The sequence below is a fragment of the Protopterus annectens genome, chromosome 2.part0, assembly GCF_019279795.1.
Source record: "Protopterus annectens isolate FY-2018-M chromosome 2.part0, PAN1.0, whole genome shotgun sequence".
Taxonomy (NCBI): Eukaryota; Metazoa; Chordata; order Ceratodontiformes; family Protopteridae; genus Protopterus; species Protopterus annectens.
In genome coordinates, this window is record NC_056728.1 from 489,081,924 (window position 1) to 489,109,655 (window position 27,732).

At 43.1% G+C, this 27,732-nt stretch overlaps 1 protein-coding gene across 1 annotated transcript in view; it reads right to left on the reverse strand.

The window, feature by feature from the left end:
- The window catches only part of AGTPBP1 (ATP/GTP binding carboxypeptidase 1), a 2,804,614-nt gene that overhangs the window by 259,362 nt on the left and 2,517,520 nt on the right, over positions 1–27,732 (reverse strand). Inside the window, exon 31 of the mRNA XM_044060898.1 lies at positions 11,450–11,626. Coding sequence (XP_043916833.1) covers positions 11,450–11,626 — 177 coding nt within the window. The remainder of the gene's footprint in view (positions 1–11,449; positions 11,627–27,732) is intronic.

Here is a 27,732-nt window from a genome sequence, read left to right on the forward strand (position 1 = left end):
TGCCACATAGAAGGATTTCCTGACTGTTGTGGCGATGTGGTTAACGAAGGTGAGACCACTGTCCACCTGTGTCCCCAAGTCTCTTATCACACTTTTGGTGTTTAGTGTACTGCCAACTATACGGTAAATCATGGATACCTGTTTTTCCCCAAAGGGGATAACTATACATTTCTTGGCATTGAGCTTGAGCCCATGGCTCTGGCACCAAGCATCTGTTTCTGTAAGGCACTTTTGTAGAGTATCCGCATCATTTGGGGATTCAATAACGGTTCCCAGTTTGCAGTCATCTGCCAACTTTGTTAGCCAGAGTCCCTTAGTGTTGGCCTGTACTTCAGAGAAGTAGATGCCAAACAAGAGCGGTCCCAGGACTGAACCCTGAGGTACTCCACTTGTCTGGAGCTGGATTTGGAGTTGGCTACTTTTACAGTGTGAGTTCTATCAGTAAGCCAGTTAGTAACCCACTGGGTAACGTAAAAATTAATGCCCCACTTAGTAAGTTTATCTATGATTCCAGAGTGGGGGATGGTGTCAAAGGCCTTGGCAAGGTCTAGATAGGCTGTGTGGATCACCTTACCCTTGTCCATGGCTCTGGAGACTGATTCGAAGAAGTGAATTGGGTTCAGAAGACAAGATCGGCCCTTTACGAACCCAAACTGGGTGGGGTCCAGTGTTTGAAGGTTGCCAATATCTTTGTTTATAAGTTCCATGATAATACGCTCCATGGCCTTGCAGATAAAGCTCGTCAGACTGATGGGACGGTAGTTCCCAGGATCCAAGGTGGATCCCCCCTTGTGGAATGGGATAACTGTAGCTCTGCACCACTCAGTGGGCACAAAACCTGAGGTGAGGCTAAGATTAAACATGACACGTAGGTGAGGTGCCAGCTTGTATTGTAGTGCATGTAGTACACAGCCCGGGATGTCATCTGGTCCCATGGATGCTGTATTCTTAGCTTTGGAGAGTGCGTTTTTTACCTGTGTGGCCGTTATTACTGTAATTTGGCAATCTTCCGGTATTGAGATGGGGCCATTTAAGGGGTGAGAGGGGGGGTGAAGTTGGCACTGAATCGATCTGCCAGGATATTGGCAATATCCTTGGGATCAGTATATTTAATGCCATTCCCAAACCCACCCCCAGGGAACTTGCACTGACTTTGCGGAGATGAGGCACAGACTGGTCCAAAGCCATCAGAAAATACAGTTGTGTACACTTACCATAAATGTAGATGCTCAAGTGTATTCACTATTGCAGTCATCACCTGTGGGTTATCCCTGCTGTGATAGCCCTCGGCCGTCTCAAATACCAGAGTCAATGTTTTTCTGCATCGGCTGCTGTCGCCAGTAGTCTGACGTTAGGTCATCAGTGCTATAAAGCAAAGCAGCTAACACCATTACATCAATTTGTCTTGCCCAAACTCGTTTGAAGCACAAGGAAATATTGTAAAGTGGTCCTGGTGGCAAAAAGCCACCACGGAAAGCTTATACCCCCCTAGGGAAAGAGGATATAAGGGGGAAGGAGGGAGGGAAACCTGGACTGCAACAGTGAATACACTCGAACTTCTACATTTATGGTAAGTATACACAACTGCACTATGTTCTTCATGTTTCACTGTTGCAGTCATCACATGTGGGAGCATTCCCAAAGCTGAGAAGAGGGGTGGCAGGATTAGTTAGAGCCCTAGGCATGGGTCAGCAAGCCCTGCAGAACTGCAGAGGCAAACCCTGCCCTAGCCTTAGAGAAAAGAGGTAGGTGGTAATGCTTTGTAAAGGTATGGACAGAGGTCCAGGTGGCACCTTCCAAGATGACCCTGGTGGGAGCTCCTCTGAGGAATGCTGTGGAAGTGGAGGCTGCCCTAGTGGAATGGGTATGAACAGACTTAGGGGGTGGTTTCCCATGTAGTCTGTAGAGGAAATAGATACAGTGCGATATCCATTTGGAAATGGTTTGCTTGGAAATGGGCTTCCCCTCTGCCCCTGGGGCAAAGCCGACACAAAGCTGGTCTGTTTTTCTGAAGGGTTTAGTACAGTCCAGGTAGAATCGGAGTTGCCTGTGCACGTCTAGTGAGCGCAGAATTCTTTCCCCCTTGTTTTGAGGGTTAGGAAAGAAGGTGGGTAGATGTATGGCCTGGTTAAGGGTCACATCAGATACCACCTTGGGCATAAAGGAGGGGTTAGTCCTCAGGGAGACCCTGTCTGCATGGAAAATGATGAAGGGCTCAACGGCCATGAGTAGCTGAAGTTCTGAAACACTTCTGGCTGAGGTGATAGCTAGTAGGAAATTAGTCTTCCAGGAGAGGCATTTCAATTCTGCTGAAGCAGCAGGTTCAAATGGTGGTAAGGTTACTTTTTCTAAAACATAATTCGGGTCCCAGGCTGGCATGGGTGGCCTGTTGGGAAGTCTAATATTAGAAGCCCCTCTGAGGGATTGTTTAATCAAAGGATGTGAGGAGAGGCTGGTCTGTTTCGAAATGAGCTGAAATGGCTGACACATGGATTTTAATAGAAGAGAAGGAGAGGCCACTACTGAGTAACTCGGCTAGGTGGTCCAGGATAAGAAGGATGGAAGGTTGTGAGGTACTGCCCTCTCTGGACTGGCTCCAGGAGCAGAATCCTTTCCACATCCCTGTGTAAGATTTTCTGGTGCTGGGCCTTCTGGCCTCTGTGATAATGTCTAGGACCTGTTTGCTTAACAGGGACCCCTTGTTTGCTTTTAAAGTATTAGCCATGCTGACAGTTTGAGAGTTTGCAAGAATGGGTGCAGCATCCCCCCCCCCCCCGGGGTCAAGAGGTCTGAGATCAGGGGAAGCTGCCTGGGAGGCTGAAGTGTCAGGCTGCGCAGTAAGGGGTACCAATGCTGTCTGGGCCAATCTGGAGCAATGAAGATGGCCTTTGGTCTCACCTCCCTTATCTTGATAATTACCTTAGGAATAAGAGACAGAGGAGGGAATGCGTACACAAAGAGGGAGTTCCAGGGGAGGGTCATGGCATCCACCTTCCATGCTAGGTGGTGATACTCCCTGGTACAGAACTTTTTTTTTTTTAGCTGGTGGTTGAGGTGCAAAGCAGAGAGATCCACCTCCAGAGTTCGCCACTCCTGAATGACTTGCAAAATTTTTTTTCTGTGGAGCTGCCATTCATGGGGGTCCAGTAAATTTCTGCTTAGGTGGTCTGCCAGGGTGTTGTTGATCCCTGGTAGGTATTGGGCAATTAAGTGTAATCCCATGGAGGAGGCTGTCAGACAGAGGTTCATGGCTAGCCTGCACAGAGGGTAAGATTGGGTCCCTCCCTGTTTGTTGATGTACCACATTAGTGTGGTGTTGTCTGTTTTGATAGGGAGAACCCCTGGCATGAGATGGGGTTTGAAGGATGTTAGAGCCTTTTGTACTGCCATCATTTCCTTCTGGTTGATGTGTAAGGGAAGGTGCTGGGCATCCCAAAGACCTTGGGTGCACCTGCCTAAGTGAGTGCTCCAAACAATGTCTGAGGTGTTGGTGGTGATGGTCTGGGCAGTAGGGCAGAGGATGAAGGGAAGACCCTTGTTCTTGGCACAGGCCCCTGCCCACCAGAGAAATTTGGCCCTTATACAGGGGATCAGAGGGAGAGAGGTCTCTAGAGGCTGAGACTGTTGACACCAAAGGTTCTTTAGATACCATTGAAATTTCCTCATATGAACCCTGGCCAGAGGAATCAGAAGGATGCAAGATTCCATGTACCCCAAAGCTTGCAGGAACTTCCTCGCAGTGAGGTGACTTCTGGAAGCCAGCTGGGTAAAATGGAGGCAGGAAGCTCTACTTTTCTGGGGATAGAAAGGGCATCTGGGATGCTGTGTCCAGCAGTGCTCCCAAGAAAATTATCTTCCTGGAGGGTGTTTGCTTTGATTTCTTCTCGTTGACGGTGAACCCTAGGGAAGTTAGGAGGGTTTTGAAAAAGAGAAGGTCCTGGAGCAGCTTTTCTTTGCACTCTGCCTGGATGAGGCAGTCATCCAGATAAGAGTAAATCTGTATATTTCTCTGTCTGCAAAATGCTATGGCCAGGGCTAAGCATTTGGTGAATACTCAAGGTGCAGTAGATAAGCCAAAGGGTAGCGCAGAGAACTGAAAGTGATGTCAGCCTGCTCTGAAGTGCAGGAATTTCCTGCAGGATTCCCTTATGGGGAAGCGGAGGTAGGCATCTTTTAGGTCTAGTTTCACTAGCCAGGCATTTTTTGTCAGCATAGGCAGCAGCTGCTGCAAAGTTAGCATTTTAAATTTGGCGACCACCAGGGAGGTGTTCAGAATGGATAGATCCAGGATGGGGTGCCAACTGACCTCTTTTCTGGGAACAAGGAATAGTCTGGGAAAAAAAAGCCTCTGTCTGTTTGATCTGAGGGGACAGGTTCTACTGCCCCCTGGGATGAGAGTTTGTTCCTGTTTCAATGCCTCTGCCCACTGATTTGGATGCAAGTCTGGGTACCCTCTTGGAATTGGGAGTTCAATGAAAGAGAATTTGTATCCCTAAAAAATTATCTTTAAGACCCATTGGTCCTTTGTTACAGAAAACCAATTTTATTTGCAGAGGGAGAGCCTTTCCTCCTAGCTTTTGGTGAGTGAAAGGAGGGCAAAGGGGGGAGAGGGAGTCATTGAGAGTTTTTGCCACAGAAGGGTGACTTAGAACTCCCTGCCTTTGGGGCATAAGTGGTTCACTGTTTGGTTCTCTGCTACCCCTGGAATAGGGGCTTGGGTGGTCTGTCCCTGCGGGGCTTACCTTGGCCCTGTCTGCTAGGTGCAGGGAAGGACCAGTGCTTAGAGGGAAAGTTCCTGTTGAACCTGGGAGGTTGAACCTGAAAAAAATCTTTTACTGTTTGCATAGATTTTGTTTTGTCTTCCATCATTTTAAGCACCTCTTCTGCTTTTGCTCCAAACTAGCGGTCCTTATCCAGGGATGCATCAATTAGTTTAGACTTGTCATGATAGGAAGAGGTTGTTCCTTCAACCATGCATGTCTCCTAATGACAGATCCTGACACTGTTGCCCTGCTTGAGGCTTCTAGGGCATCATACTCACAGTATAAGGAGTGTTTGGCCACTTGACAAGTAGAGTGCAGTTAATCTGCTCTTTTGAATTGGCACAGTCAGGAAAGGTTGAAATCTTTAGTTTTAATACTTCCAAAGTGTGTTGTTGATATTTTAACATATGGAAGTGACAGTTGAGTGCTCCGATAGCTAAGGTTGCAGAGGTGTATACTTTTTTACCCCATCGGTCCAGAGCTCTGGAATCCTTGTCAAAAGGAATAGGATTCTTGGCAGAACTAGTCCTGGCTCCTTTAGGTCCCTATGCAATGACTTCTTGGTCTGCAGCAGGGTTTCTGTACAGGTATTTGTAAGAATCCAGTACTCTGTAATACCAGTCATCCTAACTGGGAGCAGGTGGGAGGACGTCAGGGGCTAAGCTGTATTCATGGAAAACATCATCCACCTCTTCTAAAATAGGGGGGTGGCCAGGGGTCTGTGCTGGGGCAGGTCCAGAAACTCAAAGTCTTTTCTTACTGGGAGAAATCCTGAGATTTCCATTAGAAATGTTCCCTGAGTGTGTGAAGGGTTTCTCCAAAGGAAAGGTCTTCTCGTGGGGAGGCAGAATGAATGGATTCCTCTGCATCTGAATTCTCATAAGCAGTCAGAGGTTGTTGTTCCTCTTCAAAATCTGAATAATCAGATTCCTCAGAATCCTGGTCTGTCATAATTTCCAGAGAAGGGTGTCTTTTCCTTTTAGAAGTTGTGGCCTGACTACCCTGATAAGGGAGATGAGATCCTCTGCATTTTAAGCATTTGTGCTTGGGGTGGTGGAGCAGGAGCAAGATGGTGGCTAGAGGCAGATTTTCTAGGAATGGTCTGGCTTCTAGGCCTAAGAGTATCCATCGGTCTGAGAAAAATGGTAGTTGGATGAAAAGATGTCTGTTTCTGTCTAGATTCGATAGTGCGAGAGGCCTCCTCGGAAGCTGTTGCCTGTGTCGTGGCTCCAGACCCAACCGAGGCAGAGACAGCCAAAGACTCTGAAGACTAAGAAGATTTCTATGGCATACTAGACTATGAAAGGGTCTCGGTAGAGGCCTGCATAGATATCGAATCCGGCATCAGGGGCTGTGAAAGTGCCTCATTGAATTCCAGAGAACTGATGACCTGCTTAGCGGTAGATTCGTCGGAAGGCTTAGCCTTGTGTGGTCTGTCTCTATCTTTATCTCTGCATTTTTTTCAGAATATCCATGGATTGTTGGCTGACAGACGCCATTTCAGAATGCGAAGATGGAAGACGAAAATACCGGTCTACAATAAGAGCTCTACAATGAATGGTTCTTGTGTTAAAGAGGGCCCAGAACCAGCAACAGGGGATGTCTTGGTCTGGGCCTAAACAAGTAATGCAGTATGAATGAAGTCTCGTTATGGGATCTGCTTTCCACAGGTGAGAAAATTAACTTTTTTGGACATCAGTTAGTGCAAGAAAAAAGATCCCCAACGGGGTACTTAGCTTTAGAAGTTTTCACATGAAATTCAAACTCTGTAGCGAGCGAGCGACCGTCACTCTTGTGAACTGCTTCTGTTACGAGTTCCACCGAAAGAAAGACTGATGTAATGGCGTCGGCTGCCTTGCTTTATAGCACTGATAACCTGATGTCAGACTACAGGCGACAGCAGCTGATGCAAAAAAACATTCACTCTGGTATTCGGGCTGGCCCAGGGCTACCACAGCAGTGATAACTCACAGGGGATGACTGCAACAGTGAAACACGAAGAACATCGGAGCCAGCCAAGGACCTTGACAGTGTCAAGAAGGGGGGGAGGGGATACCAGAGACTGTCGGCCTCTCGCTAGAAATCTTCTGGTCCTGACATTCCAAAACCGCATGGATTGGAAGAGGAGAGTGGGGTCCTGCAGATGGGGAGGGTCCCTAAGCTAACTGGGCCAGGGACAGCAGCAAGCCCAACTTGATTAGGGCCTCGAGGAGACTCCTCATCATCCTATCCATATCAGAGAGAAGGAGACTTCTGGAGCATCTGGACAAAGCTAACGAGTGGTCAGATCTAGCTGGAAATCCGACATTGGAGCCCATCGCCCTATGGTCCCGAGAAGGGGATCTGCTCCTACAAGTCAGATCTGATTTTCTAGACAATCAAGATGGAGAACTCTCAATAATAATGGGATCCAACAGAACTGTTGGGTCTGAAAGTCTAGTATGATCCAAAGTTTTAGAAAGCATGCCAGATGGATCCGACAAACTGGTTGGATCTGGGAACAGCTTGCGCCTACTCAGATCCGAAGCCCTCCACTCCACCGAGGCCTGGATCAGAGGGTTTGATCCAAAACTCTCTGAGCGGTGGATCTCGAGCCGAAGCCAAAGAGGCTGGGCTTGGATCTGGGGATCTGCGATCCAAGAGTCTAGGCTTTTTAGAAACAGACAAATAAGAAGACCCCCCCGGACGGAGGGGGAAGCCTCTTCTGTGGTTCCTGAGAGGACTTGGAGGGAGAGTCCGAGGACAGAGGACCATCCTGAGAGAAACCCTTCAACAACGGCTTGTTGTGGTGCTCCATGATGGCCCTGGGCTGGAATGCGGCACAAATGTCGCATTCAACCTCAGGTGCGCTGACCCCAAGCAATATAGACACTCCTCATGCGAGTTGGAACATGGCATCTTCCAACTGCGTAAGGAACATGTTTTAAAATTGGAGGCTTTCTCAGCCATGTCGAGACAACCACACACAACACACCTAAGCTAAAGAAAATCTAACCATGAAAAACAAAACAAAAGGATAAAGACTTCATTTTTTTTTTTTTACTACCCTAAAGGAAAAAGGGCAGGAAATGGCTGACACCGAAAAGAAAAAGGGGGGATCTCAACTACATTAAAGTATTTAGCAACTGGAAGGAGATGTAAAAATAACTACCAATAAAGATATATGGATATAACTTATAAAAGGTAACCAAAAGGTAACAACACCCCAAGAAAGTAATCACTTATCTGCTATGAGACAGCCAGAGTCTGGATCACGTCCGAAGCATTTCAGTAGCAAACGAGATCTGAGGGATAGAAAGTAGCAAGAGACTATGGTAGGGGAGGAACTTGCGCTCTGCATCTGGCTCAGATCCGAGGTCAGATCCAAGACCCATCTGTGATGAATAATGACATGGATAGCATGAAAACGGGCACTCTGGGCCCAGTGGATTTCCAATGTAATCCAACTGGAAATAAATAAATAAATAAAAATTAGATCTCATTGTTTCTGTTAACGTATTTTTTACAGCAGTCTGCACTCCCAAACACCCTACTACTCCGTATCTTAGAGATCAGTGAATTCTCCAAGATAACTGCAATCTTTATCTTTATATGCAAAACAAACAGCACTCTCATTTACAACTGCACATCAGTGTGTGATCACAAATTAGTTGCAACTAAGCCTGGCACCTAGGCAGACCACCTAGAATATGGCAAGTAGAGAGGTCAGTGGTCATCAAAAGGCAATCTTCTACTATGGCAATAGATCATTTAGCATAATGCAGGCAAGTCCTAGCTTTACACATCGCTATATTAATCAACATGGCTTAAGCACCTGAGTAACCTAATTTGATGCTGCAAAAATAGAGCTACCATAGATGACCTTTGCCTTGGGAGTAACTGTAGACTGTACCATAAACAAGTATGATCACAACAAATGAGAAAATATCAAAGAACAAAAGATATGCAATGCTAAATAATACAAATCCTGGGGGTGTGGAATAAAGCTGATATGACAATAATGCCATTAAAAGAACTAGAAAACAGGTGAAATTACTAAAGAGTTGCTCCTATCATGGTACATACTATGTATCAAGAAGACAGTTGCTGGTAAACGGCAAACCCAAGATCTACTTTTGCTCAAACACGCAAATCAAAAAGGACTGCTTGGTCAATGCAGTCTAACCAAAGGTCACTTGACAAACTACAGATAGTGGATAATCTACAGCCTGTTTACCGCTCCACCCCCCAAAAGAAAAAACATACTACTACTACTGGCCTATCGGAATGCTTTAAGGAAGCCTATTCCATGTATTCACTACATTGTCTGAAACAAAAAATGATCCCTTCTTGTCTTCATAGTGTATATGTCCTTGCTTTTACATAGCTCCACTGGAAGACGAAGTCTCTGGATTTGAATTGCTTGAGTTACTAAAACTTATTTCACTTCCCATTATATTCTCTTACCTTTGAGAGTACAACTGTTAAATTTAATTCACAGCATGGCTGATACAGATGTAGGGATGCTTTAAGTGCATTGCTCTTAAATACCTACACCTATACTACGTATAAATGAAATACAGTCTAGCAAAACACAGTTAATCTATTTCATTTTGCCAAACTGTTAACTCACAGAAAAACTCTTACATGGTGTGGAAAACGCATGTGGGAGGTTATATGTGTGTGTGTGTGGGCATGCAACTTAGACTAAACTCACCATTTCAGAGAAGATAACATTTCCATGGTGTGGGTGAATGTTTTTCCGTGGCTGGACAATTCAGCAAAACAGACGGGGTGCAGTGTTTTTTACACAGCAATACTTTAGTCATCTGTTGAAGTCTTGCAATGTCTTTATCCTTTTCAGTTGAAAAATACAAATTCAGGACATTTGCCATTTCAGATGGAGGTCTTCTAGAAGTTTCCTTGTTGTGTTGATGCTAGCATTTCTCTATCCATACTGGATTCAGTCCTGTGGTCCATACTGGATTCTATCCTAGAGTCTACACTTCGCAGACAAACTTTTCTTTCGTGCACTAAATCCAATGTGCTAAATGTATAATTCCCTGCAGCCTTGCTACTGACTTCCACTGCTGTAACAGAGCCTTTCTATCATCTGCAGAAATGCACACAAATTGTTTCAGCTCTTTATAATGTCATCTTAAAGGATATGAAATCCTAATACAGAAAATTATTTTTTTCTGGGTGATTTTGCCCCCCCCCCCATGCCTGTCAGACACAAAGCCTCCCCCAAAAGTACATGGCAAAGTCATTCTCCTACCTGGAAACTTCACCAAGGATTATGACAACAGCTGTTTGAAGGGGACCACCATGCAGGCAGCCATAGCAGTGCTTAGTGTCCTTGCCAGCATCCTAGCTATGAGGACATATAAAATGGCATAAAATCCCCCCCCCGATGTGGGGGAAACATGATCCATGTCTCCACAGAGGTTTATGTCTTTATGCACCTGCAGACCCCATTATAAAGACCATCACATCACATATTGCTGGCTTGGTGAACCTATTAACCAACACCTATGTCACACAGGTCAGCATTTCAGCACCTTCTCCAATGGATTGACACTGTATACAGCCATTTCCAACCCCAACCCCCCCCCCCCCACCTGGGCTTGCCCATTATTCTCTGCCAGTTTCTTCAAGTGCCCCAGCTGATGATTTACTTTGAGTTGCCTGGGTTGTACTCATGGCTTTATCCCTCAGTGCCAACACAAAAGTACCCAAAATGACTCCATTTTCTTCAGAATGGTCTCTGTTTACTCAGCTCTTCCAGTAAAAAAATGTGTTACACACTACAATGCACAGCAAAGGACAGTAATAAATATTGACTGTTGCAGAACCTTTACTAATATAAAACTATTACACTATTCAAGGTATGCCTTAGACTCTCACCAAAAGGCTAAGCATTCTCTTTACAGTGGCTGTACCACATAACACACTAACATCAAGGGGCACTTGCAACTTAAGATTAAACAAAACTCCATCTGGCTGCCAGATGGCATAATCAAATGTTATGTTCCCCTTGGCACACCTGTGTAAGCCTTACACTGTTGCTACTGAAACTGTGTCTTTCATAAACTTTGCTGTGCCTGGTAGTGCCCAGTAATTAACAACGTGATTTATTAATTTTCTCAAGTTTTTAACTGGTTCTCTTTCTAAAGGTTTTCATGAAATCATTACTATTTTAAAACTGCAAAACTTCCCTTAGTACACTTCAATCATACCTTACAAGTCATTTAATGAAATAAGTACATATGTATATATATGAACTTCTTAAGTGATTTTGACTTATGTTGAAGCCAGTGAGTCATATTACCATGTCACCATAATGAAAAAAACATCACATCTTATTCCTAATTATTTTATTTTATTTTAATTCTTGATTAAGGTTTTGGACCTAAAATGCATAAACTTAAAGCAGCAATATGTTGGTCTTCATCAAATTTACAACCTTAGTTGTTGATTTTACAGTCCAAAATCAAGATAACAAAGATGAAGTCCACGGACGAAAGCGGATAAATAAATCTTGAATACGCTATTTCTGTTTGATACCATTCATCTTTTGTGTTCTCTTCCTGTTTTTGGTTATTTTTATTTATAACAAAGCATACACCTTGCTGATTTAGAGAAAGGAGAACTTTAATGCAATGTTTGACTTGGCATGCAAGATCTGTTTGGCACAGATCTCTTACCTTGTACTTGCCCTGGTCACAGCCACACAAAGTGCTTTCCATTGTGTAACTTCTCTGAACTCCAAGTTCACGCCAGACCACTACCCGGGCAGTGGATTCCTTGGATTTTTCAACTACAAAACTGCAGCTGCTCATGCAGAACGCTGGGGCAATCTGACTTAGAACCTTGGGTAGTGTCTGAAAGTTCAAAGAAAGAAAAAGAAAACAGGAAATCAATGCAGAAACATCTGTCTAAGAAACCACTATGTGGTTTGTTTTGGAATATCATGGCTCATTTATTTGCTACAATACAGTTTAAGAGTAGTCAGAAAGACTTTCACAGAACTGTTTCAAAGGCAAGCATTGTCATTAATCCTTGAACAGAACATCAAAACAAGATACACCACTGAAATAAACCAGCTCAAAAGCTGCCATAAGATACAACAGTCAAAATCCCAAGTATTACCTTCTATTAGTAAGTAAGGGACAGGATTTACTTTTTTTTTCTGTCAATCTCCATACTTTTTACTCCTTCTGAAGATGTGTGCCTATATTTGTAAAGCTCACCATCTTATCCGTAAACAGCTGAGGTTGCAGTAATGGGGCACAAATCAGATCCATCAGCAAATCAAAGTTTAATTCTTACAATCTCCATGCATATAAAAACTGTGCCACCAAATAAGTTGAATACATCATCATTTACAAAAAAAAAAACTATTTAAGTTGGATCTTTCTGGGTAGTTGTCACCACTCAGTTTTAATACTTAAATGAAGCTATAAGGGGAAAATGTACATATGCATCATTGGAAGCCATGCCTTGTGCTTGATATACTTCCTTAACTGCAGGCTCTTTTACCAGTACTTTTATGTTTAATGTGGACCGCAATGCTTCCATAAAAAATACACACAGTAGTAGTATGAAGTATGGATACTAAACTGATTCAAAAGTATGAATGATATCTAATTTACATATGTCACTGGACCAAATATGCACAATTTTATTACACTTTGGTAACTAGTTTGGTCCTATTGAGCAGATGTCGGTTTACAGATGAGATAAACAAGACACGTTAAACATGTCAGGTAATGTTTTACATAATAGTATCCATCTTATAAAAATAGTGAAAAGAATTCAAACAAAACAGTGCAATTAATTTCTATTATTAGCAGCTGTGATGATATAGCATCACCATAAAGGATTTAGTGCTAGCTTAAGAAAGATGCAATGTGGACACAAGTTTTGAATTTCATAATAGGTGAAAGAATATACCATGTGTCACATCCAAATGACAACACACCAAACTAAGTAAATTACAACAGTTTTCCCAGTAAATTGCACTAGTTTCCACTGCTGATGGTAATATAGTACACATCTAGTTAAGTACAGTAACATTCTTGTTGGAAAAACAGCATATGCTGGCTCTATTGCAGTTCAGTTTTCTAAAACTGCTTCAAAAGATGATGGCAATATCAACAGTAAAACACCTTATTTTTTTTTACAAAACAGTACTTATAAGAAAAACACAACTACAGTAAACTCTCAGTTAACCGGCACCCATGGGGACCGGTAAATGCCAGAACACAACTACAGTAAACTCTCAGTTAACCAGCACCCATGGGGATTGGTAAATGCCAAATAAGTGTAGTTTCTGGTTGCTTGAGAGTTTCTATTAAAAACAGACCTGACAAATACTGTACCCTATATTATACCATGCCATAAACACTACATTGAATTGATTTTAATACTGAAATACAGTAATTAAAAGCCTGGCTGGAATAATAACATTTTAAACTTATATTTCCACTAGAAAGAGTGGCACGCAGAAAGGTTTTCAGTGGCACGCTGAGTGAATTGGAATTGAATGAAGTGAATAGAGAGAGTGATTGCATATATGAAATCAAAAGTGACTGTGTGTGACAGATCGGACAGATGTATGAAAGCTGAAGAATGTGTGTGAGAGACTGGAGATAGAACGAGTGAGTGAATGCATGTATGATAGCAGAAGTGAAAAGTGTGTGAGAGATCAGAGATGTATGAAAGCTGAAGAGACTGTGTGCGTGTGTGAAAGAGACCAGAGAGAGAATGTGCAATCTGATGTAAACTGACTGAGTATGGAGAAAATGTTGACATTTTAGTGATTTGACTTGTTTATATAACAAAAGGCAGGTATCAACAAGACCAAGGAATAAATTTTATTGAACTGAGCGCTTTCATATCCAACAAGGACCTTTAAATAGCACATGCTAAATGGACCAATTAAGTATAAACATGTTAAATGGACCAATTAAGTATAAACCTATCAAAAAACTAAAAACAATTAACACTTGTATGAATACCAGCAAGTTATCATTATCACAAATACACAAGATGAGGTGCTCCAACAAAACTAACACAAAAATAATATATGATACATTATTGAAATACTTCATATATAGAATGCTTCATTAATAAAAATCCATGTATAAAACATTACATTCATAAAGAAATGTGTGTATACCATTAACTGAAATATATAGAATTATACAATGACCCCCCATTAATATTCCAAAACTTGCACGCTGATTGGCCAGCTTACCCATTGTAAATCCCACAATATACCAATGGAAAAAGGTCCGGTCGCCCGGACTTTTTTCCTTTGGTACAAAGTCTCCAAAACTTTTTTTTTTAATAAATAAAAAAAAAGAAAAAAAAATCGGAGCAATGGAGACTTTCTTTTCTCCATTGCTTCCATTTCAAAGCATTGATGTACTGGGTGTGCGTAGGAATGCAAGTCCCATACACATGCGCAGTACATCAACACAAGGAAGCAGTATACCACCACCGGCGGAAAAACAGTAATGCGCCGTTATACAAAGACATTATTTAAGAAAAGTAAGTATTTGTTTTTCTTAAATAATGGTCATTGTATAATAGCAATAACCGACCCCGTGGTTGTGGTATATTGAAATTTACCCATTACTTTGCCCTCATGATTAAACCACGCCAACCATGGGTAAATCTTCAATATACCACACCACGTCATCAGTTATATAGATAGAACTTCTATGAGTAATCTCTAAAACCATGAAAGACAACTTGTAAGATCAAAGTTATGTATATGTCTGGCTAATGCATTTATTTCATCTTCACGATTTATTGCATATAGACGTTCTCCAACACGTTCACATAATGAACGGTTAGTTTTGCCTACATAAAATGAAGGGCATTTATTGCAATAAGCCAGGTAAATTAAATCTCTGGTTTTGCAGTCTGCATAATGGGTAAATTCATACACCCTTTCAGTTGTTGGATGAATAAAGATATCACAATTTGCCATATATGAACAATAATTGGATATTCTGCACCCAAAAGTTCCTTTCCTCTGAGAGACTATACTTTGTCCAAGTTCCTTGTCATAACATAATAAACGCTTCAAATTCTTATTGTTCTTATAATTTGAACATTTATTATGATTTCAAAGAGTTTCAAAGAGAGCCTGTCATTAAGCCCAGTATACTCTCTCTCTTTTTTGTTTTGCAATCTGACAGATTTGGAGTGCTATTGGAAGGAAGAGTGGGCAAATACTGTCAAGTCAAGATGTGCCATGCTGATAAACTCCTACCCAAGAAGAATGAATGCTGTAATTTAATCAAAACGTGCTTCAACAAAGTATTAGTTTAAGGGTGTGCACACTTATGCAACCACCTTATTGTACATTTTTTTTTATATATTTTCCCCTAACAGATCTGTTTTTCAATTGAATTGTATAGGTTATAGGTCACACTAAAGGTGGGAAAAGTTTTGAAATGATTTACTGTACTGTGGTCTCATGTTTTTATCACAAAAACCTGGTATTTTAACAGGGGCGTGTACACTTTTTATATCCACTGTATGTTTTCCTCTAGAACAGATGCCAAGTGTTTTTACTGTGGGAATGAAAAGAAGCAGGGAAAGTGGACATTTTTTATTAGGCTTCTTTCAGAGTGTAAAAAGTAAAGTCACCCCACATTAGTGCATATCTGGGCTTTAGGTTCATCACTCAGCAATTGTACCCACTTATTCCCATTTAAAGAGTTCTCTTTTAATTCTACATTTCGTATATTTATGATAGGAATGCTTATTTTAGGATACTAAATGTTTTACAAAAATCAAAGGATAGGCCATGTATGGAGTACAGTTAGTTCTGGTGCATCTGAGCTACCTTTATTTATAATCATATTAGCTGAGGACCATCAGATGGAACCTTGACAAAATCTGGCTGGGAAAGATGAGCCAGTTTTAAGAAAAGACCTTCCAACCTCTTCAGCAAGAATTTTTGTTTCAAAGGGTAGTAAAGAAATGGGTCAGTAGTTGCCTGGCTTAAATGCAGGCCTGCCTCTTTGAAGAATAAAACTGTTATCCATCTGGGAAGATGATGAAAGCCTCTCTTTGTACATTGCGAGTGAAGACCTGAAGGAGAATGGGAGCTATGGTACACTGAGAGGCTTAAAGAACTCTGCTAGTATGCATAATGACCTGCAGTTCTGCTTGGGCCAGGAACCTTTACAGATGCTAAAGCCTGAACGGCTGCCTTGATTTCTTCTACTTTAAAGTGTACATGAATGGAGCGGTGTTCATTCTCAACTACTTCTGACAATATGAATACATATACAGAGAGTGGAGCACATTAAATGAGGGTGCTTGTTTCAAATGACAGATACAAATAGTAATTTATTATTTGACTAACTATATATAGATGAAAGTTAATCTGAACCTGTCTATCCTGTGATGACTTTTACAAAGACTTCATCTTTACAAAGTAAAAAACAAAAATGAGTACTGGAAACAGTCAACACAGTAAATCACAGTTCCAGGCTGCTCCCACTGGTATGGATTTGATATACTGACACTCAATAACAGTAAAAACTTCCTTTATTTAATTGTAGTTAAGCGCTTTCATCTAAAAATACTTAGACTTATCTTTACAAAGTCAAAAAGCCAATAGTTTTGAGGCACAATGTTGTTGGCCCAGCAAAAGATTTGAAATTCTTCCCCTTTAAATTAAGTAGTAGGAAGGAAGACCTTCAACTCATTCTTCACCTAGAGGGCTACCACCAGGTAGCAGTTTGGTCAGCTGCAAGTCCACCCACAGTATGCCTACCACACTGTGGCCCTTCTTCTAAGGACTATGGTCAAAGGTTTCATACTCAGTCTGAACCAGTCTCTCAGAATATGCTTATCCATCCTCCTTGGGTCAGTTAAGCTACAATCAGGGTTTTATCCCTCTACATTCATCAGTGCTGGCTTGCAGTTCAGAAACTGTTACAGCTAAACTGAAAAGTTTGCAGAACCAAAGCTTTAGGTCTGCAGAAGCACCTTCAATGGATGGAAGGGTTAACTCTTTCCACAAAGTAAAAGTTACACTGACAAGAATGAGTCTCTCAAAGGGAGTTTTATCAAGAAAGTACTTCTAAGAAAGATCATGCATGCGTTAATGGTGCCCAAGGATGTGCAACCTAGCTGACCATGAAGTTAAATATGGTTGCATGAAATTTAATAGATGAATAATTGACAATATCACATTTCTGAGAAATGGCAGGTCTGAGGTAGTGCAACTGAAAAGGGATTCAAGCTCAAGCTCTAGCTCTGCTGCCTCACAAGAACATCACTCCCTCTGGCTTCTTTAGGTCGTTTGAGTGCAAGTTATCTTTGAGGAAGAAATAATATAGACTACTTTCTCAACAGAGCCCCTGGGATAGTATTGTTGTGTACCTGCTGCTGTACCCATAACATAAGGGGAGTTTACCTCCGGTCGACTCGTATGTCCGACCATTCTTCAAAAGATAGATGCTACTGCGAAGGTACATGTGACATCCCACATCTCTCAGTGAATGTCAGTCATAAACAGACATTGGGTACAAAACGGACGTCACCTTGCATCTACCTCAGAACTGTATGCTGCCGAAACCAGAGACTACAGAGTGGGTACTCAAGACTCAGGCAAGCATCAGGGGGAAGGCAGGGTAGGAAACTATACAGCAGCATATAGAAGAGAAGAACATATAAAGTTATGGTAAGATTTTACACAACAATACCATGCCCTTCTATTCATATACTGCTGTATATCCATAACATAAAAGAGAGTACAGAAGCTCCTGCTATTAAGAATTGGGAGGAGGGACAGAAGCATTTTCCACAAAGCCATGAAGGATGGCTCTGGCAAATCCTGCTCTGGACCTACCAAAGATGCCCAACTTATAGTGTTTGGTGAAGGTATGGACAGACGACCATGTAGCTGCTTTCAAAATGGCAGCTGTATCCAAACCCTTAAAGAAGGCACCAGAGGAGCCACTGCCCTAGTGGAATGTGCCTTTACTGGGAAGGGAAGCTTTCTGCCATGGGCTGTGTAGCAAAAGGAGATAGTTTTAGAGATCCAAGAGGAAATGGTTTGCTTGGAAACAGGATGTCCCAAGGCTTTTCTGTGATAGGAGAAGCCTGTCCGATTTGCGGATGGATTAGGTCTTGGCCAAAAAGTATCCGAGTTGTCTATGTACATCCAAGGAGTGGAGGATCCTTTTAGCAGGGCTTTGAGTGAAGGGAAGAAGGTAGGAAGACTGATGGCCTGATTCAAGGAAAGTTCATTAAAAACTTTAGGCATAAAGGATGGATTAGTATGTAAACAAACCCTGTCCTTGTGGAAAACTGTAAAAGGATACAAGGCCATGAAGGCTTGCAGTTTAGAAACCTTTCTGGCTGAAGTAATGGCCACCAAGTGGATAGTCTTCCATGTACAGAGTTGGAGAGAACAGTCCTTGACAGGCTCAAAAGGTGCTAGGGTTAACTTTTCCAGAACAAAATTTAGATCCCAAGGAGGTGGAATGGGCTTCCCTTGGAGGCCTAAGGTGATGTACCACCTTCAAAAATAGCAACTTCTAGCCTAGAGGCTAGAGGTGGGGTGAGAGGAAGGTATGCAGAGATGGCAGATAAGTGTGTCTTAATATAAGAATAAGACAAGCCAGAGTTAATCAGTTCACACAGGTACAACAAAACCACTGGAGGTTCTACCATCAGTGGTTGGAAATTCTGTTTTTGACACCAAACAGAAAATCTCTTCCACTTTGACAGATAGGATTTTCTGACCTCCTGCAGAACTTGAAGGACATCCGCTGTGTAAAGGTGTCTGAAGGGAGTTAAAGCCCTATCACCCACAGGGTGGATAGTTGGGGGTGTATGAGCATTACCTTCTCTCCTGTGTGAGAAGGTCCATCTGCTGGGGTAACTTGTGGTGATTGCCCTTGGCTAGATAATGTAATAAGGGGAAACCAATGCTGCCTTCACCACTAAAGGGTCACCAACCACAATTCTGCCTGAATCTTTAGCAGAACTTTTTGTATGAGTGGGAAGGGGGGGGATGCATAAGCGAACATCTCCTTCCAAGGGAATGAAAGAGCATCCACCATCCATGCTTTGGGATAACGTATCCTGGAGCAGAAGGTTGGTAGTTGTCTGTTCATGGGGAGGCAAAAAGATCCACTTCTGGAATACCCCATCGATGGACCAGGTCCAGGAACACATCCCTGTTAAGCATCCATTCGTGAGATTGAGTCATGGTCTTGCTTAGAGTATCTGCCATCACATTCTCTGCTGAAGGTATGTAGATAGCTAGAATGTTGCCTTATCTCTCTAGGGTGATTTTCCATGCCTGCAGAGCTAATCTACACAGGTTTGCTGATGTACCACAGCACCATGGTATTGTCTGCGTACCACCTCAGCACTCCTGGCAGGATACGATCCTTTAAAATTTGAAGGGCCAATATCAAGGCTCTCATCTCCTTGATATTGATGTGCTCCCTGTGCTGGTTCAGGGTCTACATACTTCTCACTTTCCATTCTCCAAAGGTTGCTCCCCAACCTGTGTCTGAAGCATCTGTGCACAGGTCCTGACTGGGGGTTGGGGGTGGGGGGGGGTTGAAGCAGGCCTGAACTGGCCTTTATCTGTGCTATCCACCAATTCAGTTCCCTGGAAAGACATGGTAGCAGGGGAACCATCAACTCCAGTGGGTGTAGGTGTTGCTTACAGACTGTTCTCAAGTACCACTGGAATCTCATGTGAAGCCTTGCTAGTTGTATTGTGGGGATGGTGAAGGCCATGAATCCCAGGAGCCTGAGAAATTCCCTGTCTGACAGAGCACTTTGAGAGGAAGTATCCCTTTGAAATAAGAAGAGAGGGACAAAAGCTTGTCTAGAGGAAGACAGGCCATCATTTTCCTGTTAGGTCCTCCATCCTAAGAATACATGATCCTATGATGGTATCAGGGAGGATTTTTGAAGGTTTACGGTGAACCCTAGACATTTCAAGATGGAAATGGTGAAATCTAGGAGTTTTAAGACCAACTGAATTGACTGGGCCTGGATAAGGATATTTTTCAGATAGGGGAAAAGTTGAACACTCTTGAGGCTGTAGACAGACCAAATGGCAAAGCACAGATTTTTGCCTTGGCTGGAGAATCAGGGAGGTCACCCAACTACTTAACCACATCAGAAAGTAGAGCCAATGAGTATTTGGCCATGTGCACCTGGTAGTTAATGGCTCTCACTGCTAAAGTGGTGGATGTGTACACTTTTTTGTCTAGGGGCTCCATTAATCTGCTCTCCTTATCAGAAGGGAAGGAGGGAGGTAGAAGGGAGAAAATTTGAGGTTTTATCTGCAGCCACAGAAATGATGGAAGGGTCTACAGAGGGAGCCTTGAAGAGAAATTTTATATCTTCAGGGAATTTGTAAAACCTCTCTGGGCGCTTAGGTGCAGGGAGTTGGGAATCTGGGTTTTACAGGCAGCCAGGAAGGCATCTAAGAAGGCAGGATGCACAGGAGGGACTGCAGATGGGTTAGGGAACTCCATTTGTAGGAGATCATAATACCTCTTCTGAGTCTCAGTAACCTGGCTGCATTTCCACTTAAAAAAGTCCTTCATCTGCACAATAGTTTCCCAAAGGTAATGTCTTCCCTTGGGGAATCAGTACCATTTGACTCCTCTTTTGGGGAAGTGTACCCCATAGCGGAGGCAATTTGGGAAGTGTAAGTAAGGGATTCATCCCCTGATGAGTCTTCTTCATCAGAGGATAAGTCAGTAACAAGTTTACCCTGAGGGGTAGACGCTGATGGGGCCTGGGTAGGAGCAGAGGCCTGGCGTAAGGCCAGGGAGGCGTTAAGTAGGCCTTGAGTAAAGGCCTGCCAGTCAGCTGCCTGGTCGGAAGGTGCAGCTGTAGGGGAAGGAGCAATATGCTTAGTCTTTTGCTTCTTCTTTTTATAGGCCTCCGACATGGACATGTCTGTGATGCTGTGCAGGGATGGAGGTCCAGATGCTGGATGGCACTCCACAATGTCCGAGACAACATCCTTGTGGGCAATAACTTGGAAACCCAACAAAGGTACTCAGAAATAATAAGCCTAGGTTCCCTCCCTGTGTCCAAGTTGGATGCCTGCGACTCCCTATGGGATGTGCTGGCAGCTTCTTTGACGGCCTCCTCCTGGGCACCCACCAAAGGAAAATCCACGGATTCCAACTCAGACTCCAGGCCTCCACTGGCCTCGAAAGGTACGGCCAGAGTAGAGGGTGCAGCTGTAGGATCAAGCCACGATTTTTTGGCGTTCTTTGTGGGTGGCTCTTCTGAGGTTCCTGGCATCAGATCCATGTCTTTAGTTAGATATTTCAAGCGCTGGTTCTCCAAGTATAGCTTTAACGCAGCAAGAGGACTCCTTGGAGATTTGGGGACAAAGGCCTGACAGATTTCACAAGAAGTGTGGTTGTGGTCTTGGCCTAAACAAACCAGGCAGAGGTCGCGCGAGTCTTTATGCGGAATCTGCAAACACTTGCCCTTTCTACCTGACATGAAACCAAAAACACAAACAAAAAGAATAATCAAAAACCCCTATGGGGTACTTATCTGAATTCAGACAGCACAAAGTCACTTCAACAAAACAGCAAGACCGGAGCTGGCAGTCACACAGGTGGCAGAAAAGTTCTGAGGTAGGTGTGTGCTGACATCCGTTTTGTACCCAACATCTGACCAAGGTTCGCTGAGAGACGCAGGACGTCACACGTACCTTTGCGGTAGCATCTATTTTTTGTAGAATGGCCAGAGGTACAAGTTGACCAGAGGCAGACTCCCCTTATATTATGGATACAGCAGCATATGATTAGAAGGACATCTTGCTATTAGTGGAAGCAGAACAGTCATGCCATCAGTATGGCAACATTAAGATCAAGGTGTGGTTTCCTTGATGGGCGAATCAGAAATGTAATGCTGGGGAATTGTCTCATTAGTAGATGTCGAAGGAACTCACAGAGAAGAACAAACTAAGGCTGCCTTGGCCAAACAAAGGGACTATCAAAATTACCTTGGCTTTGTGAAGCTTGTTTTTAGCAGTGTCAGTGGCTCAATAGGTATTAACACAGGTAGCATACATGTGTGTGTTGCTAGATGATTAGAAGGCTGTGCATTCTAGTCCCACCCCAGGTACTTGGATTAATGTCCAATAATCAGTTTGCAGTACAGCATAAGGAAAGTGGCTGCACTTCTGAGTGTACCATCCTTTGAGTTAGACTTTAAACTAAGGTCACATATGCCTGAGTTGATGGTAGCTCACACGGACGTAAAATATTCTGTAGTACTATTTAAAAAAAAACAAAACAAAAAAACAAAACAAGGGAAGCTCCCTGTTTCCCTGGCCAAATTTCTTGTGGTCAGTATGAAAAGAGCCTTGGGATGCCCATGAATATAACACAATGGGTTAGTGGGACTAACCCACTCAACAAACAGAAATAAAGTAAAAACAAACAGTGTCATTAGCAGAAATGGGAAAAAAGAGCAGACAACACACTCTCACCAAGGATGGCTCAATGCATTCCTCAGGTGTCCACAGGATCTGCCAATGATCAGAGATGCAGACACTGGCTTGTCATTTTTTAAAGGATCTGTCTGGCTATAGTTGAACTGTGGAAAAACTTATGGGGTATGAAGATAGAATGGCTCAACGTGTCAGTCACAGAAATGGCCTCAACTGGAATTTAAGTGTTAGTGATGACTCATGCTAGCCGCAATGTTCACTGATAAACTCTCAGGTCTTCTCAGCACACAAGACACAATAAAGTTCCTCCCTGCTTGCTAAGGTGTCAGGTTATCGCCACAAAATCTAACAGAAATGATAGGACACTCCTGGAAATGAACTCCTGAAAGGCTTAAAGAGAAAGGGTTAATGCAATTTCATTACACTGATGTGCAGATGAGAATTATGGGCAGAATACATCCCTTAAGTATCTGCCTTTCAAACATACTTCTCATCTGTATGTGGTTTTCACACAAGTCCCCGATTTTTGTTCAGAATTTTGCTCTGTCCTTCCTAAAGTTGACAATATGAGCAGAAAACACCGGTGGATTGCACTTAATAAAGACAATCACTAGTTATAGACTTCCTTTAGGAAATGTATGCCAATTAAAATTCTCTTATTCCATCAACTTTTCAAGTTAACAAAACTAATACTTAATTCTGGAAACCTAGGCTTTCAAAGTACTCCTTCCACCTTAAGGCAGCTGGAGCCATTGTAACTATGAACTCTGCTATCTGAAAGATGAGGGGATTCCCACCCTGCAATTCCAGGCTACAACTCTTACCACACTTTTTGGCCACCAAACCAGGACCGAAACACTAAAGGTGGAGGAGTGTCCATATTCACCAAGGATATTCACACCACCAGGCAAGTTGCCCAACACAATGCGTTTGAAATTCTCCAGGTGCAACTAACACTAGGTAAGACTGCAATCCAAATTGTAGCTTGCTACAGATCCCCCACCATGCCCCAAGATTCTCACTACACCTTTCTAAACATACTGGAATATATTAAGATAGTACCTAATACTGGGTGATTTTAACTACCCTGCCATTAACTGGGAAAACGACTCGTGTACCAACACCTTTGCCCAACGGTTCTTGGAATTCATTAATTCCAATGCCCTGGATCAACTAATCCATAGTCCCACCAGGGGCTCCAATATCCTAGACCTGGTCATTACCAACATGGGAAATCGATGCTCCACACCTATGGTCACCCCCTCGTTAGTCAGGTCTGACCATAAGCTAATCACCCTTAACATCCACATCCAACCCCTCAGTAAGGAAACCTCCATAAAAAACTTCTCCAAAGCCAACTTCATGTTACTCAAGTCAGAAGTGACAAACTTCATGACACCCATGCAGACGGGAACTGAAAGTTCGACTGCTGAATCCTACTCTAAGGGACTGTACGAGCACATCCACTCATGCATGAATCGTGCCATCCCAAATAGAACCAAGATGCTCTCCTCCAAAAAAAGGAAGCCGATCTGGTGGTCCTCTGCCATAAACAAACTTTACAACAAAAGGAAGAAACTGTTGCAGAAAAGAGGAAAATCCTAGGATGCAAAAAACTCCCTTGCCAGCCTCAGTAAGAAACTGAGATCCCTCATAAAATCCTCCAAAGCTAGTTATGAAAATAAAATTGCCAAAGATACCAAAGACAACCACAAGGCATTCTATAACTATGTCAAGAATTTAAATGGCAATGCTCAGATCTTCTCTGAGCTAAAACAGAATGGCATTAAATATACTCATCCCAAGGATATTACCAATATCCTGGCAAATCGATTCAGTGCCAACGTCACCCCCCTCTCACCCCCTAAACGGCCCATCTCAATACCGGAAGATTGACAAATTCCGGTAGTAACGGCCACAGAGGTAAAAAACGCACTCTCCAAAGCTAAGAATACAGCATCCATGGGACCAGATGACATCCAGGCTGTGTACTACATGAACCACAATATGAACTGGCACCTCACCTAAGTGTCATGTTTAATCATAGCCTCACCTCAGGTTTCGTGCCCACTGACTGGTGCAGAGCTATAGTTATCCCACTCCACAAGGGGGGGGGATCCACCTTGGATCCCAGAAACTACCATCCCATCAGTCTGATGAGCCTTATCTGCAAGGCCATGGAGCATATTATCATGGAACTTATAAACAAAGACTTTGTCAACCTTCAAACACTGGACCCCACTCAGTTTGGGTTTGTGAAGGGCCGATCTTGTCTGCTGAACCTGACTGACTTCTTTGAATCAGTCTTCAGAGCCATGGACAAGGGTAAGATGGTCCACACAGCCTATCTAGACCTCGCCAAGGCCTTTGACACCATACCCCACTCTGGAATCATAGATAAACTTAGTACGCTGGGCATTAATCCCTACGTCACCCAATAGGTTGTGAACTGGCTTACTGACAGAACCCACGCTGCAAAAGTAGCCAACTCCAAATCCAGCTCCAGACAAGTGAAGTACCTCAGGGTTCAGTCCTGGGACCGCTCTTGTTTGGCATCTACTTCTCTGAAGTACAGGCCAACACTAAGGGACTCTGGCTAACAAAGTTTGCAGATGATTGCAAACTGGGAGGCATTATTGAATCCCCAGATGATGTGGATACTCTATAAAAGGGCCTTACAGAAACAGATGCTTGGTGCCAGAGCCATGGGCTCAAGCTCAATGCCAAAAAATGTATAGATATCCCCCTTTGGGAAAAAACATGTACCCATGAATTACCACATAGGTGGCAGTACACTAAACACCGAAAGTGTGATAAGAGACTTAGGGACACAGGTGGACAGTGGTCTCGCCTTCAATAACCACATCGCCACAACAGTCAGGAAATCCTTCTATGTGGCACACCTCATCACTAAGGACTTTTCATTCAGAAAAAAGGAGGTAATTGTCCCACTGTACTCATCGCTCATTAGTCCCATTATAGAATACAATGCCCAGTTTGGTATGTACTTCTCAAGACATCTGCAACAACTGGAAAGGCCGCAGAAATACCTCACTAAAAGAATCACAGGCCTAAAGCAGATGCCCTATGCTGACCGCCTTAAAAAACTCCAGCTATACTCTGTCGCATATCGTTTACTCTGAGGCGATCTCTGCTTAACATACAAGGCCATGTCAAACCCAGAGCTGCTGGACATGCTACCCTTAAAGAAATCCCAATCCATCCGAGCCACACGCTCCAGGGATCTAAACCTTGTCATCACAATAAAAAAAACATGTTGGATAGGTTCCTGTCCCAGAGACTCCCCAGACACTGGAATAGACTGCCCATACATGTCAAGCAGAGTGCCTCTTTGGCCCTCTTCAAAAGAAACCTTGATGATTGGATGGGAGAAAGGAAATTCACCCCGGGGATCACGTCAGTCACCCTGCTAGACAGGGGTCCAGGGAAGTAAATAGTGTGGGAAGAAATAGCCAGGGAATTGTTATGGCTAGGCTTGTATAGGCCCTAGGGCTGATAGCCTAGTACCACCCTATGAACCTATGTGATTTGCAAGAGCCTGCCACCCAGAGATATGGGAATGATAAGCACTGAAAAGCTTGACTGGGAGAAAGTGAAGATCTGAGCAGAGACCACTGAACCCAAAGGGTCCTTTACAATACTTTCATACAGAACCTGACAAGGGATATCCTGAAAAGTGTATCTGCAATGAGATTCAGGGCTCTTATGTATATGTCTGCAGTAATATACCTAGCATGGACTAGACCCCCTGAAAGGGTAAAATATCTTGTGAATTTTGGTATCCAAGGAGAGGCTTAAGAAAGTCAGCCTTTGGGCTAGCAGGAACTGTGACCTTGTAAAATTCACTGATAACTCCCTCAGATGAAGAAATTGACATTCACAGACTGTTACTAGGCTAACAACCTAAGGGACCTTTCTAAACCTAGCCAAGTTATCCCAAAAGACAAATTAAGTCCTGCATCCTAAAAGGACATTGAGGGCCAGCCATTTATAAGCTACTTCTGTTGATAAGGGACATGGTTGCCAGGCCTGGTGTAAATCTCCTACTCTTCATCCAATTTTCTAGGCTGTGCTTAAACTGCGTAATACACAAACTCAGCTTCACATGAATGGGTACCCTGTTCCATATGAGGGGCAGTCTCTGGGACACACATCTGTCTTTCCAGCATGTTCTGTTTAAGTCACAGACAAAATTCAGGTCCTAAACCTTGCATTTCTGGCTCTTTTTGACTTACAAATATGCAGGAGATTCAGAAGTGTGGGGTTTGCAGACGCCTTGTAAGCCAGGCACAGATCACCCCTCAGCAATGGATAGGAGACAGAGTAGAGGGAAAGGGGCATTAAAGTGCTCTGCATAAGGTAGGTTTGTTACACCTTGTATTCTTTTTTTAAGGAAGCTTTGATGTTGCTTTAGTTGCTGCATATGCCTGTTCATGTACATACCAAAGGCACCATTGTACTCTATTATTGGTCTGATAAAGGCAAAGAGTACAGTGAGATAATGAACTCTTTGGATCTAGATGCTATGCTCTTACTTATAAGCTGCGCAGCAAAAAAGGATTTCCTCACCACTATGGCTATGTAGTGGTCGAATGGCTACTGTCTATGTGCATACCCAGATCACTGACCACTGGGTCGACTCTTAGGGGTGTACTATCAACATGGTAATTAGCTGCGATGGTTGATTTCCCAAAGGGTACAATAATGCATGTCTTAGCATTGAGTTTAAGACCATGGCTTTGGCACCTTTTATTAGTCAGAGACAGACCTTCTTGAAGACTACTAATGTCTGGAGGGGAGTTGATGATAACCCTAATATTGCAATCATCTGGAAACTTAGCCATAAACCTTCACAATTTGCTTCCAGTTCAGAGAAACAGATGAAAAAAAAGAGCAGGCCCAATACTGAGCTAGGGGAACTCCACTAGTGACTGGCCTCTTGATGGAGGTGGCCTCACCTATTTTCACTTCCTGGGTCCTATCAGTGAGCCAGTTGGCTATCCAGTGGATGATAAAAGGGTTTATACCTAAAAATGTGAGCTTGTCTATATTGCCTAAGTGGAGTATTGTATCAAAAGCCTTGGCCAGGTTAAGGTAAGTTGTGTGCACAGCCTTACCTTCATCCAGTGCTTTGGTGGTCCTAACAAAAAATTCACCAGATTTAATAGGCATAACCTTCCTTTAACAAAGCTGAACTGTGATGGGTCCAGTGTTTCCAGGTTACCTATGTCCTCATTTATCATGTCCATGATGATTCTTTCCATGGCCTTACATATGAGGCTGGTAACACTTATGGGCCCATAGTGACCCAGATCAGTGGATGGACCTCCTTTGTGCAGGGGAATGACTGTAATCATCTTCCATTCCTTGTGCACAAAACCTGACTAAAGTCTCCAGCTGAAAAGTGATTTGAGTAGACCAGAACATCCGGAATGTTATCGGGGACCATCTATACAGTGTTTTGGCCTTGGAAAG